Below are 14012 nucleotides of genomic sequence, written 5' to 3'. Positions count from 1 at the left end.
GTGTCTTCATAGGACACATGACCACCTAAAAATGTGCAGATTAGAAAATTAGCCATTAACTTTTACGTTTTTAAAAATACCAATAATGTCTATAGTACACAGCTCAACACCATCCCTGAGTCTCTCTCTGAGATGAAATTTAAGAAAGGGGTAAAGATAAGATTCAGGTATTAGGACCAAACTACTCTTACAAATATTTGATAATAAGACAGTGACTTTGCAATTTGACTAGCACTGGCACTCAGTGCTCTTGCTTGATTTTTGAAATACAGGGTAAAGAAAATCAGGTGAAGGGAAGCAACTTTCTAGCTTGAGTTTTTTGAAATTAAGACAATTTTTTTTTTTTTTTTTGCTTACTGCAAGAATATTGCTGATTTTTATGTTTGTCATTTTCCATATAGGTTTTGAACAATTAATTGTTTGAAAATGGTTATGCTTTATTGATTGATCCATTACAAAAATGTTCTTATGCTTCTAATGGTATATCTTTATTTTCTCCAGCAATGTGTGAACTGAAAAGAACAAAAAAGTCTCCCAGTGACAGTAAAGAAAGCATAAATTTTTGACTCTTGAACTGATGATGTAAAGATTCACTTTATTGCCCTATAATCTCTTTTCTCGTGGTTTAGTAAAATATGTTACTTTACCAGCATAGTCTCTAAGCAGAAGATTCTGCATTGGCTAATTTTAGTAAAAGTGTTCTGAAATCTTACCACCTCACCACGTTTTCAAAGCCTAATATATTGTGAAAATTTTATAGAATTTTATAGACATTCTGTACAAAGTAAAGGATATGAGTAGCGCAGCCCAAGATGAAAACTGCTGTGTGGAAACATTAGGAAAGATTACCAGTGGAGCATGAATAGAAGCGTCCTCTGGGATACAAGAGCTCTCTCTATGCGTTGGGATCTTTTTATTGCCAAGATTCTGACATATACCTAATGAACGTTAACAGTTTTTGCCCATAGCACAACTTACTGGACAAACCAGCCTAACTCCTGTTCCCATGTAGAGAACAGAAATATTAAGAGATAAAAGATAGTTACTCTCCCAAAATTTCTTTTTCATTTGACTGCAGTGAGCATTCCTTTCCCCTGTGATAAATTCATGATGTCAAGGCTTTGGTAGATCTTTATTATACTTTCCTGCATATTTGAAATTCTTTATGCTGTTGTCTCAAGTATTTCTGATTGTATCTTCCCTGTGGTGCTCTTTAACTGACTACTATCCAACTAAATTAACGTTGACTCTTTTCTGTGCCTAGCCCAGCCATGGCTCGTGGTCCCAAGAAGCATCTGAAGCGAGTTGCAGCTCCAAAGCATTGGATGCTGGATAAGCTGACCGGGGTATTTGCTCCTCGACCATCCACTGGTCCCCACAAGCTGAGAGAATGTCTCCCTCTCATCATTTTCCTGAGGAACAGGCTCAAGTATGCTCTAACAGGAGATGAGGTGAAGAAGATATGCATGCAGCGGTTCATTAAGATTGATGGTAAGGTCCGCACTGATATAACCTACCCTGCTGGCTTTATGGATGTCATCAGCATTGACAAGACTGGAGAGAATTTCCGACTAATCTATGATACCAAGGGTCGCTTTGCTGTTCATCGCATTACACCCGAGGAAGCCAAGTACAAGTTGTGTAAAGTGAGAAAGATAATCGTGGGCACCAAAGGAATTCCTCATCTGGTCACCCATGATGCGCGTACCATCCGCTATCCTGATCCGCTCATCAAGGTGAATGACACCATTCAGATTGATTTGGAAACTGGCAAGATTACAGATTTCATCAAGTTCGACACTGGTAACCTGTGCATGGTAACCGGAGGTGCTAACCTGGGAAGAATTGGCGTGATCACCAATAGAGAGAGACACCCTGGTTCTTTTGATGTAGTCCATGTGAAAGATGCTAATGGTAACAGCTTTGCAACCCGTCTTTCCAACATTTTTGTTATTGGCAAAGGCAACAAGCCATGGATTTCTCTTCCCCGAGGAAAAGGTATCCGCCTCACCATTGCTGAAGAGAGAGATAAGAGATTGGCAGCCAAGCAGAGCAGTGGGTGAGATGCTTTCTAGGTGGCATAGTTGGATAGAAGGGTCTTGATGCTTAAATAAAGATAATACAACATGATTTTTTAAAAAAAAAAATTAAATTTGACTCATCCCTTAAATAAGACCTTTGCTCTATGTCATGCATACTTCATCTTGATGTGAAAAGGAGCTCCAAAACTGACTATAGTCGTTCTGTTCTCAATTTAAAAATGGCTTCTTAGTTTCACTGTCACTATTCCTTTTATCAGATTCAAAACAAAATCATCTTTGCTTTTGTTTCCTTGATTTTTAATCCTTTTATCAGTAAACAGCTGATATCTTTAAGTGTTCATTTTTTCAGGGTGAAAAATCACTTCCTTGCTATGGTGATTTCCTCTTTTTTGATTCTACACCTTTTTACAAAACATTGCCAATCCACTTTTCAAACTACTTCCATATTAATCTTTCATTAAGAAAACAAACATTTAAAATGTTAATTCAAATACCTTTCATATCAAAGGAATTGAAAATTTATGTCTACATAAAAAAACCACATACAGGTTTTTAGCCGAATTGCCAGTTCTTGGAAGCAACGAAGATATCCTTCGGTAGGAGAATTGATAAATAAACCCATAAATCCAGGCAGTGGACTATTATTCAGTACTAAAAGAAATGCGCTATCAAGCCGTGAAAGAACATGAAGGAACCCTAAATGCTTATTACTCTGTAAAAGAAGTCAGTGTGAAAAGGCCACACCCTGTATGTTTTCAACTGTGACTCAACTGACATTCTGGAAAAAGCAAAACTATGAAGACTAAATAGCTCATTGGTTACTAGGAGTTGGGGTGAAGGGTGGGTATGAACAGCATGGGATTTTTTGGACAGTAGAAGTACCCTGATACTAAAGGGATGCGTGTTATTCACCTTTGTGCAAACCCTATAGATTGTACAAGAGTTATGCCAGCTTTGAGCTTTGGGTGATTATGATATGTTAGTGTACTTTTGTCAACTGTAACAGACTACTCTTGTGGAGGAATGTTAATAAAAGAGGAGACTGCATGTGTGGGGTCAGGGTTATATGGGAAGCCTACCTTCCTTTAAATTTTGCTGATACTTTCAAAGTGCTATAAAAAGTTGTAAAGAATAAAAACTCGTATTAGATGTTAAAAAATAATAAAAATTTTATTTAAAAATGTTAAAAAGTTGTTTAATTTTTTAGAGATGAAGGAAAAATTCATTACCTGAGGTTCTGTAATATTTTCAGGTCCTCCCCCATCTACCCTGGCTTCACTTTGTTTCCACTATTGACTGACTCCTGCTGTCATAGTATGCCATGCTCATTCCTGTTTATGTGCTGCTTCATTTTTTTGAGTACTTTCTTGTGTGCCCAGATGTTTGTAATACCTAGATGCCTCCACTTGATTTTCAAAACTACCTTATAAAGGTAAGCATTGTTAACATAATTTCACTAATGAGAATTAGAAGGGTTAGGTAACCTGTAAAAGTCACAAATTTAGGAAATGGTGGAATCAAGGTTCAAGCTCAGCTCTTTGATGTCAAATATGTATTAAAAATTTTGTCCAACATTTTATGAATAAGTTTTTAGCATTCTCAGGTGAATTCTCAGAGTTAAGTGTCTTAAAATATATATTGAATAATTAAATTACTGCTTGAGTCAAAAGTATGCTAACATGAAATTAACAATACAAAATGTGGATAAAATTAAATGTGATGGAGATAAATATTTGATGGAGTGGTTAGAGAGGCAGCCCAAAGAAGTAAACACTTGGGTATAGCGTTAGAGGAAGGGTAGGGTTTGCAGAACATTCCAGACATGGGAAAGGGGTTAGTAAGCAACAGAAAAGCCTTAGTGTGATTCTAAGGACACAGAGCAGACCTGTTAGGCCAGAATAAGTTCCTGGAGAAGTGAAATGGGAGCTAAAGTAGAAGAGCTAGCAAGAAGGAGACGAGAGGGTCTTGGAAAAGAAGTTTGAACTTTGTTTAGTGGTCAATTCAGTCATTTTTTGGAAAAGGGGGAATATGTTCATAACCATCATTAAGTGTTAGAAGAAACCCAATGTTTACAAGGTAATGCTTTGAGATGATGGTCCCTGATGGGGGAAGTATTTCCTTCTCCATTTTACCTAAACCCCAAACACCTATTAACATCTGTTTAAGTCCTAATGTGATTTCACTGGGCAGAGGGAGTATTTTCTGAGGCTGTGGTTCATTCTATTTGGTAACAGTGTTTATTTCCCTCAATAATTTCTTAGTTCCCAAAAAGCAGGGGCTATGCTGATAATTGTCTTTTTACCAAGCCCAACAAGTGACACTTCCTTTAAAAGAAGCAAGTGCCAAAGTACATGATCTTACAACAAATGTCTTCATTACATAAGCAGTTGTTTTGTATCTAGGACATATTTTGAGGACAGGTATTCCATTTTACAAAGACAGTCAGTGCTAAATGAACATTGCATCTGTTCAATGAAAAAGATACCTGAAGATTGATTATTGTTAATACATGCACAGAATTAGTAAACATCTAATATCAAAATAAAGTGAAATGCCATTGAGTTGTACACCCATTTTTCTCAAAGTTAACGACATCAAGATGAGAAATGGTAAAACGTATATTGAAGTCAACATTAGGCTTAGGAGTCGAAAGACTGAGTCCCAAATTTTCATTTAACCTGTCAGGTGCAGTTTCTTCATGAGTCCTTAAAAGTAAATGAGATAACGTAGTGCCAGGCATAGGGCTAGCAAATACTGCTAAATTAGTATTTTTCTCTTCAACTACATGAGAAAAGAAACCCCCCAGTTAACCTTAGAATTTTATGTTGGGTCAGTGGATCTGGCAACTACAAGGGAGGGATGACAGGGAAAAGAATGGGGTTAAGGAGATTGGAGCAAATCCTTTCATCAATTTCCTGCTTAAATTTCCTTGACCTTAGGCCTAGCTCTCCGCCCAGCCCTCCCACCAACCAACACCTGTCCAGCCTGACTTCCCCGTGTAAAGTCAGCTGTCCCCACTATTTGGCGCTTCACTCGCACATTCGCCCCCTAGACCTGTCCCAGGCCCTTGAACCATCCCTTGCTCCGTCAAACTTCACCTGCAGAAATTAGAGAAGCCCACCACTCCCGCCCGCCCTCTTAGAGGCGGCCTCGCGAGGCCCAGGCTGCCCGACCCGCCCCACCCGCGCCACCGCGGCGCCCCGCCCCGGCCGGGGAGGGTCGGTGCGAGGGGAGGGCCAGGTGAGGCGCGGTCACCCGGGGCCTCTCACTTCCGCCCAGGTGAGGGAGGGCCGACGCCGAGCCCGCCCGCCGGCTCCGGGCTCCCACCCGCGCCACCACCGTACCAGGTAAATCGGGGGTCCCGGCTGTGCGTGCGCGCGCTGCGCTGGTGGGGATCGGTGCCCCGAGGCCCGCTCCGAGCAGCTCCCCCTGCGAGCGGAGTCTGTCTTACCAGCCCGGGCGCGTTCTCCGCCCGCCGGCTGGGAGGAGGTGGGCACCGGAGGCGGAGGGCGTCGCCAGCGCTGGGCTGCCCGGGGTCTGGGTGACCCCGCCGTGGCCCCGCTCGTCGGTGCAGGGCTCGCCGGAGGCCGCGGAGCCGCTCCGCCCCCGCAGGGCCTTGCTGGTGCTCAAATCTCGGCCCACTTCTGTTCCGTGAGTGACACGGATCGGATTTTGCACCCGGGTCGGTGCTGGCCTTTCGCCCCCAGTGCTGGGCGGAGTCTTTTCACAACCGCGACGGTGGAAGCAGTGAACAGGTGGTCGCCTGACCTCTGCTGAGGGGTAGGCTTGAACCCGGCCTCATCTCGGAGCCTGGTGGTCCTTTTACCGAGTTCCCAGGCTGGCGCTCAGGCCTTCTAGTCTCACTTTATAGATGTGGTGGACCAGGTGGAAGTTGCCCTTTGGCTAAATTGCTGGATTCCTCTTTTAAGTAAAGCTCAGGAAAGCATTTCCAGATCTCCACCCGCTCCAGGGCGCCCGAGTCCTCCCCGCACACCTAGTGAACTGAATGAACACCCCCCCACTCCCAAGCTCCCCCCCTCCCCGCAGTGTTCACTTTGCGTTTTGTCTTATCGCCAGAGATGGCTCCAAAAACTTTGGGTTCTAATTCGTTGTTTACTGGTTTGGCTCCTCCGTTGAGGCGAGCCTTTCACGGCCTTCTTTAGGTAGAATACGTTTTAGAGTCTGGCCATTGGTAGGTGTGCAGCAAACAAGTCTCAACATTTACAAGAAACCCCAAGCGTGTCCTAATGAAGAAGTCTGGAGACTGTAAGAAAAAGAAATCTCAGTTAAACCTAGGGTGATGATACCACATTCCACATTAAGCCTCGCCAGTTCATTTGCACACGTGTTTTTTAAAAGAAGGCTAGGGAGGATTGAGCATAAAAAACAAATCGGTTTACTTTGCAGCATCAGAAAAAGAAGGTGAATTCTTGACTTTAGCTAAAATGAGCTTTCTAGGCCCCTGACGATCTTTATAAGGATTATTACAATTTTTAAATAATTAGAAAATTTATTATTGGATCTGGGAGGTACTTTTAAAGATTTATAAACAGTTCTGAAGCGATTTGCCCTTGCTAATTGAGATCCTACTAACAGTCACAGAAGATGAGCTTGGCATCAGAACAATAGTTTTGCTTAAAGATGGATAGAAGTTGTCTTAAGCCCTCAGCTCTGTTTAAAGAAAAATAGCTGAATAAATTCAAGTCACAGATTTATTACTTTTTTTGTAACTATAAAGTGTATATACATTCATTTTAGAAAAGTTGGAGAGAATTTTCACAAGACAAACTAAAAGCAAACCTTTTCACCTTCCTTTGCTAATAACAATAAGATCTATTATTTTTCAGTTAGTGTTTGCATATTTACCATAGTGAGCTTACTTTTATAAACTTATGAGACACTGGTTCAGCATTCAATAATCATTGTAATTGCATTACACTTAAAAACATTTAATAATTATCCTCAAACAGCCAAGCAGTTTGAATTTACTTGCCTTGTTAAAGTTTAACAAAAATACATTAGCTTGGGGAAACGAAAATGGGGTTTAATTTGTTAAGACTCTGCTTACCTTGTTAGTGATTTTTTTTTTTTTTGACAAACAGACCTATTCCACTTTAATATATTTATTAACTGTTTTATAAATGTGGAAACTGAGGTAGGGAGATATAAACAATTGACCTCAAGAACACAGACAGAGCTGGTACCAGGAGTAAACCCTCCAGTTCTCAAAAATCATAGGCTATAGATTTCCTGTATTTTAAGAATATTTTATTCTTGGTTTTCTTATCTCAGTATTTTCAGAATTGGTTGTTGAGTCAACTGGAAAAACTGATAATTGTGATAATTAGTTCTAATCCTGTTTTTGTGTTATTGACTAATAACAAAAATCTAAATGTTCATTGGCAGGAGATTAGGTGAATGAATCATGTATTCCAAAGCAGAAAACTATCAGTGACAATGAATGGAGAAGAGTTGTGCATATCAAGAACACATCTCTAAAATGTAAAGTGAGCTAAAACAAATTGCTGAAAAATAAATATCCAGATAAATTCAAGTAAAAAATAAATATTGTTGAGTTAACCTGCCAAACAAAAATATTATAAATACTGACTGTGTGTTAAGCATTTCAGATTTTAATTCATTAATATTGATTGCATGCATTCGTGAAGCTGCCTTGTGGTTGAAAGAAGTTAGTAAAATATATTTTCCCCTTTGTTTTTTGAAATTATAGAAAATTGTCTACATCTACAAAATAGATATGACAGTACATTAAGAAGATAAATAAGATGTTATGCAGAATGAACTTGTTTTGTGTGTAGTGGCACCACAAAAAAAGTAGTTCTGTGATTTAGTGAGAGGTGAAGTGGTTTTGGGGAAAAAAACAAGCGGAAGTAGGATGGTAAACATTGGTAGGAACTTTGGCCTATTTCACAAATTTTCAGAGTTGCTTTGAAAATCATAAGCATGCCAAAATATTCTGACCATATTTCTGGAGAGAAGAGCCTACAGTCTGCAGTAGAAGGAGAATTCAACGAATATTTGAAATGGAAGATAATCATTAGTGAAAAGTATGAATGCCTGGGTCTTTTCCCTTTTTCTTGGGTCTTGGCTGTAAGACTAGAGATGCAAGTGCATCAAAATTGGATTTGTGTTGCTGTCTACCATTGGAGAAAACTGCTACCAACAGCAATACAAAAGCATAATAACAAACAGTTGAACTTTGTTCATGCACAGAGGCCAAGTTATAGGCAGTCTGTTAATATGCATTGTTTAACTTTGAATAGATCAATGAGAAATTAGTATTTAACCAATTAAATTATTCTGAAGAGCTACCTCAATTTTAAGTTCTGATTCTGAGTTTTATATATTGTATTTCAGCTTTGATTTCAACATAGTCCAAATGTTGGCTTCAAGTGGATTTAAAGGCTGTTCATGGCATAGTGTCCTAAAATAGCAGGATCATTCTGGAATTCTATGTCTCCACAATTCCAGGAATAGGTTGTTTCAGTAGCCACCCTTAATAAAGTATTTATTACAGCTAAAACGTTACTGTTATTTGCTTGGGACACAAGGCTAGGTAGGACACCTGTCTAGAATAATCTATATCAGCATGACGACAGATGTGTTTATTTGTAGTCGGACAGAAGGGCCACCCTTACTCTTTGGCTGGGAGACTTTCTTTTCTAATTTAATTAGTACCTCATAAATGCGGGGCTTTGAGGACAAAGGCATGATAATTAGATACAACTTGAGCTATGCACGCCAAAGGAAGCAATAGAAACTTGAAACCATTCGTGGGCTTCAATAACTTCTAAAATCATGACTTCATTTACAGCTAATGGTTTTTAGATTGTTCAAATTCCCTGCTTCCTTTGAGCTCTGGGGAATTCCCATTAGGCGTTGTATGCAGTCTAATGTGGTCTGCCAGTTTACACCCACCTTTGAGTCTGAATACCTGTATGAACAGATTGCCAGTGATCTTTTTCCCAAATTATCTATAGAAGTAAGATGTCATGTAAAACCATTTTTTCAAGATGAAAGTATAAGAAGTTGTAGGGAGTTACATTCTGGTAAACTATCGGGAGTCTGAAAAATTTGTTTCTCAGGGTCCTTAATTTGCCTAAATTCTTGACCTGAGGAGGTTAATAAATCTTTTCAGTAAGTTTCGTTCACTTGGAAATGTAAATCAAATTAAACTTCTATCTCTGCATCAGCTTTTCCAAATATTCCATTAATTAGTGATGGCTAAGGGCATGGGTATAAAAAAAAGCCACAATATTATAATAATTTCCTTCAATCAAATCCTACAGAGAACCAGACATGAAAAATTCATGGTACCAACTCTCTTGATCAATGATGGAGTGAGTGCAAGCTGCTGAGCATAATAAACTCATTCTCTGGAGACCGTTCAACTATGAGGACAGCGGCACACTGTGGTGTTCTGATGTCTAGAATCTGGCTGTTGTCGGTGACCTATACCAAGTTAGACACAACTTTGCCGAGTTTAAACAAACTTGAAATTTCTTGCCTTCCTGTAACCATAAAATGAGTGAGGTTTAGTTTCCATTTAGTCTGCGGCTGTTTGCTGGATATCCTACTAGAGTTATTTGCATTTTTTCCTTCTTTCCTCATATACTCTTAAGGCTTTAGTTCCCGCCATAGATATTACCTAACATCATGGAATTGTAGTTATTTTCCAGCTCTGCTTTGTGGGACATAGTTTAGGTTTTAATAAGTATGAGTCACAGGTTTAGATGGCCAATTCCTCGCTTAACCTTACCACCAGCATGGTTTCCGAAATGTGCAGGATGATCCATGGGGAAGGCAGGAAGATGACCTAAGTTTGCTTTTTAGTTTTAACTAGCCTCTCACAAAGTTTCAATTATATATATATATAAATGAATATGACAATATGGTAGTATGTGTTTATAATTATAATGAATAAATTGAGGTAAATGTGGTGAACATATTTTTACTGATGGGAATGTATGTTTAAAAAGGTTGAAGACCATAATCTATTCTGTTACCAGAATTACCTTTTTAAATGGAAATCTGGACTCAATATTTCCCTACTTAAAAGCCTTTAATGACTTCCTGTTGCCTACAGGATAAAGACCAGTCTACTTAGCATTATTTACAAGGACTTTGCAAAGTAGTCTGCCTAAACCAGTGCTTCTCAAACTATCAGTGATAAAAGATGAGGGTCATCTCTCCCTCCTTTCACCTCTCCCCCACACTCCCACCTTTTAGGAGTAATATTTTCCTACAGTAAATTACCGGGAAAATGAAATTATGAAAAATCAATACAAAATATAAGTTCAGATTTTTTAAATTGCTAAATTTAATAGATGTACATTATTCTGCCACTATGCAATAAGTTTCCTAAATGCTATTCCAATGTCTGTCTTTACCTCTTTGTGGACCATGCATCAATTCACACTGACCAGGATACTGGTCTAAATGACATTTTTACCCTTTCTGCTACTTCCAGAGACCTCCTATTAGGTCATTTAGAGATCAACTATTCTTTTTTTTTTTTTTTTTTTTTTTGAGATCAACTATTCTTACAGGAAGTCATGCACTTTTATTTGCACTGAATGCCTCAGTTTCCAGATTGTGATGTCTATGCCAGCAGTGCCAGGATCACTGAGGAACTAGTTGGAAGTGCAGATTCTCTGGTTTGCCTCAGCCCAGCCATTCGTGTTTTAACAAGCACTCTGGGTGATTTAGATACATGTTAAAATTTGAGAATCACTGACCTAGGGTAACTCTGTATGTCATTCAGATTGGAACATATTTGAGAGTGAAATGGAGCCCTGCCTCCTGCCAGTAGGGGATCTGAAATTTGAGACTATCTTCGCCCAATGAGGACATAGAATCACTTTACTTTTACACCCCATTTTTTTCCTTTTCCAATAGAGGTTTCTGATGTGGTCACATTCCCATATTCCAAACTTCCTTTGGTGGGATTAGTCACTCTCCCTTTATGTTTTCTCTTAGCACATGGTATACACACTTGCTGTTATTGTATGTATATGCCTTATAATTATTCTATTGTGTTGTCATCTTGATATTTGTCTTGTTCTCTCACTAAAACCATCTTAACTATTATATTTTTGTCCCTTTCATTCTTCAAGTTATAAAATTAATCTTAAACTAAAGTTCAAACAGCACTAAAATTTGTAAGTAAAAGTACAATTTTTTCTCTCTCCATCCCTGCTTCTACTTTCTGGAAGGAATCTCTGTTATTAATTTGACTATTCTTCTAAACCTGGAGAGTCACCAAATATGTATATTTATTTCTTACAGAAATGAAAAATGCACATATCCTGGAGTTTCATGTTTTTCTTATTCAGTTATGTATGTGAGATTATGTCGCTGTATGTTAGGTAATGTCCCTGCTTTAATACAAAGCATTGAATTGTCAAAGATTGTCATGTGAGTGAGAGATCTCACCTAGCACCAAAGCTTGCTCTTGATTCAGCCAACCTTGCCCTATAAATCCATATGCTCTTAGATTATTTACAAAATGTAATCAACAGATCAGATATTTTATGACATGTTAAAATGAGAGACTCTGTTATCTATTAAAAATTTAGTTTGTTTGCAAGGAAGTCTGTTGATACATTCAGAATCCCTCACTGAGGAGTGAGCTACAGCCTTGCTCTTAACCATTTTTCCATTCCCCTTTCAACACATTCAGATTGCTTTAGAGGGTTTAATTTTTCCAAGAGTCGTATTATTTAAAACAGAGCAGTTAATGTACTTGTATACATATCTGTGTGTTCTTTTACAAACACTTCTTTAGGAGTGATACTAAGAAATAGATATTCCAGGTAAAAGGATGTAAATTTAATTATATTGATTAAATTTACTCTCCAACTTAAAGTGCTAAGTTACTCTCCAAAAGGATTATGCACATTTATAGTCCAATCTGTTTTTTTTCATGACATCTAGAGTACAGGCTTTTTTTTTTTTTTAAGATTTATTATATATACAAGAACTAGGGTGTAGGCCACAGGTGCGGGGGAGGGGGTGAGAGGATTCACCAGAGACAGAGTAGGGAGCAGAACAGGAGGATCTACTGAAATTCACTGCTGAGGGAGCAGAGGGCAAGACAGGAGAGGTCTGCTGTGCCATATGGGTTAGCTCCCTGGCCAGGGATGGAACTCATGCTGTGATGGCTGGGGATAGCTTGATAGCACTGAGACTTTAACCCCCGAGCCACCAGCCACCAGGGAGGCCCTGGATTACAGGCCATTACTAATTTAAGAAAAAAATGCCAACCTGACAGTAAAAGATAGTATCTCACAGTTTCAGTGTACATTTTGTGATTTAGTGAGGTTGATCTATCAGTGACCACAAAGCTGCCACTGTGGATTCATTTGAACTGTGTGCTACAATAGAAAAGGATAGTGCCATTGTATCTGCCCTTTTTTCAGTTCCTGTCAATGGGTAGTTGTAAAGGTTGCAGAGTTGGGGTGCTGAACACATTGGAAATGTTTCTGTGATGCTCTATTCAGCATTACTTTTGGTAGCTCTCATTAAATCCAATACATGTTTGGATAGAAAACATGGACCTTTTATTGATGCCAATGGAATTCCTTACTGATTTGTAATATGCTTTCATGCTTAATGACCTTGCTTTAGAATATTAAAACCTTATTCAGCCACTGTATCCAGTGTTGATGTGAGAAAATTTTGACTGAATAGTACTCATTTTTTTGAGGGCTTGTTATAGCAGTGTGCTGTTTGTAAGTAAATATGACTACTGTGAAAGTACCATTTCAGTCATAGGAAAGGGTGTTGCTAGCTTTTTGAATTTTGAATACATTGCAATTTAGGTTAATTTTATGCTAGATAACCAGTGATATGCTCAAATTAATGGAAATTTTATGGAACAACATTATCCATAGAAAATGTCACATTTCATGTTTACCTTTTGGAGACTCTCAGATGACTAGTAAGAAAGAGTCTGGGATGATTTGTGTAGCTTGGGATTTTTTTTTACTAATTTCTCTAAAATCTTGATCCTTTTATCTGAATTTTTTTTCCAGTTTAAGGTCCTTATTCATTTATTTATTTTTTAAAAAGATTTTATTTATTTTTTGCAAAGAAGAACTGGGGTACAGGTCAGAGGTGCAGGTGGGTGAGAGGATTCACCAGAGATGGAGTGGGGAGCAAAACAGGCAGATTTACTGCTGAGGGGGAGCAACAGGTGAGACAGGAGAGGTCTGCTGTGCCATATGGGTTATCTCCCTGGCTGGGTTTTGAACTCAGACCTTTGTTGTGGGCCTTTGCAATGGTAGTGCTGAGACTTAACCCCTAGACCCCCAGGGAGGTCCCCAGGTCCTTTAAAAAAAAATCAGCTTTATTAGCTACATACAATAAAATGTAATGATTTAAGTTAATACGTAATTGAATGGATTTCCACAAATGTATACATCTGAGTAAATACTACCCGTTTTGAATCTTAGAACGCATTTCCATCACCCCCAAACTCCCTTAAACCTTTTCCCATCAGCAGCCTTCCACCCTGCCCAGGCAAATTATTGTATATAAACTGAACATCATGTTAATGCATTGTACAGTTTATATCCCTTTTGCCTGTATCATTAACTTTTTCCTTTTTATTTCTAAGTATTCTGTTTATATATTATAGTTGGTTTATCCCTTCATTTGTTATTAGACCTTTGGGTTTTTCTAGTTTCGGACTTATAATGAAAGTGCAGTGAAACTCAAACCATGGGGACACTTTAAAAAAAACTGCAGGGAACATTCATGGAAGGTTTTTTATTTTTTTGTAGACAAATATTTTAATTTCTTTTGGGTAAATGCTTAGGAGTGGAAGTGCTGGGTTTTATGGGGAGTAAGAAATTTGCAAACAATTTTCCAAAGTGGTTGTGCATTTTACTTTCCTCCTCAGCAGTGTGTGAGTTTCAGTTACCTTGAATCTTTGTCAACACTCAG

At 38.6% G+C, this 14012-nt stretch overlaps 1 protein-coding gene across 1 annotated transcript; it reads left to right on the top strand.

The window, feature by feature from the left end:
• Nucleotides 1-1271: 1271 nt before the first annotated feature.
• Nucleotides 1272-2063, top strand: LOC311176503 (small ribosomal subunit protein eS4-like; the record flags this gene model as incomplete). The annotated part of the gene is made up of 1 exon (XM_084242077.1): nt 1272-2063. One exon carries the CDS (start codon nt 1272-1274, stop codon nt 2061-2063), a length of 792 nt encoding a protein of 263 aa, XP_084098203.1.
• Between the last annotated feature and the right edge of the window lie 11949 nt (nt 2064-14012).

The sequence above is a fragment of the Talpa europaea genome, assembly GCF_964194135.1.
Source record: "Talpa europaea genome assembly, chromosome: 9".
NCBI classification, from domain to species: domain Eukaryota; kingdom Metazoa; phylum Chordata; class Mammalia; order Eulipotyphla; family Talpidae; genus Talpa; species Talpa europaea.
The sequence above is the reverse complement of the archived record's forward strand: the minus strand, read 5'-3'. Positions and strand labels throughout refer to the sequence as shown.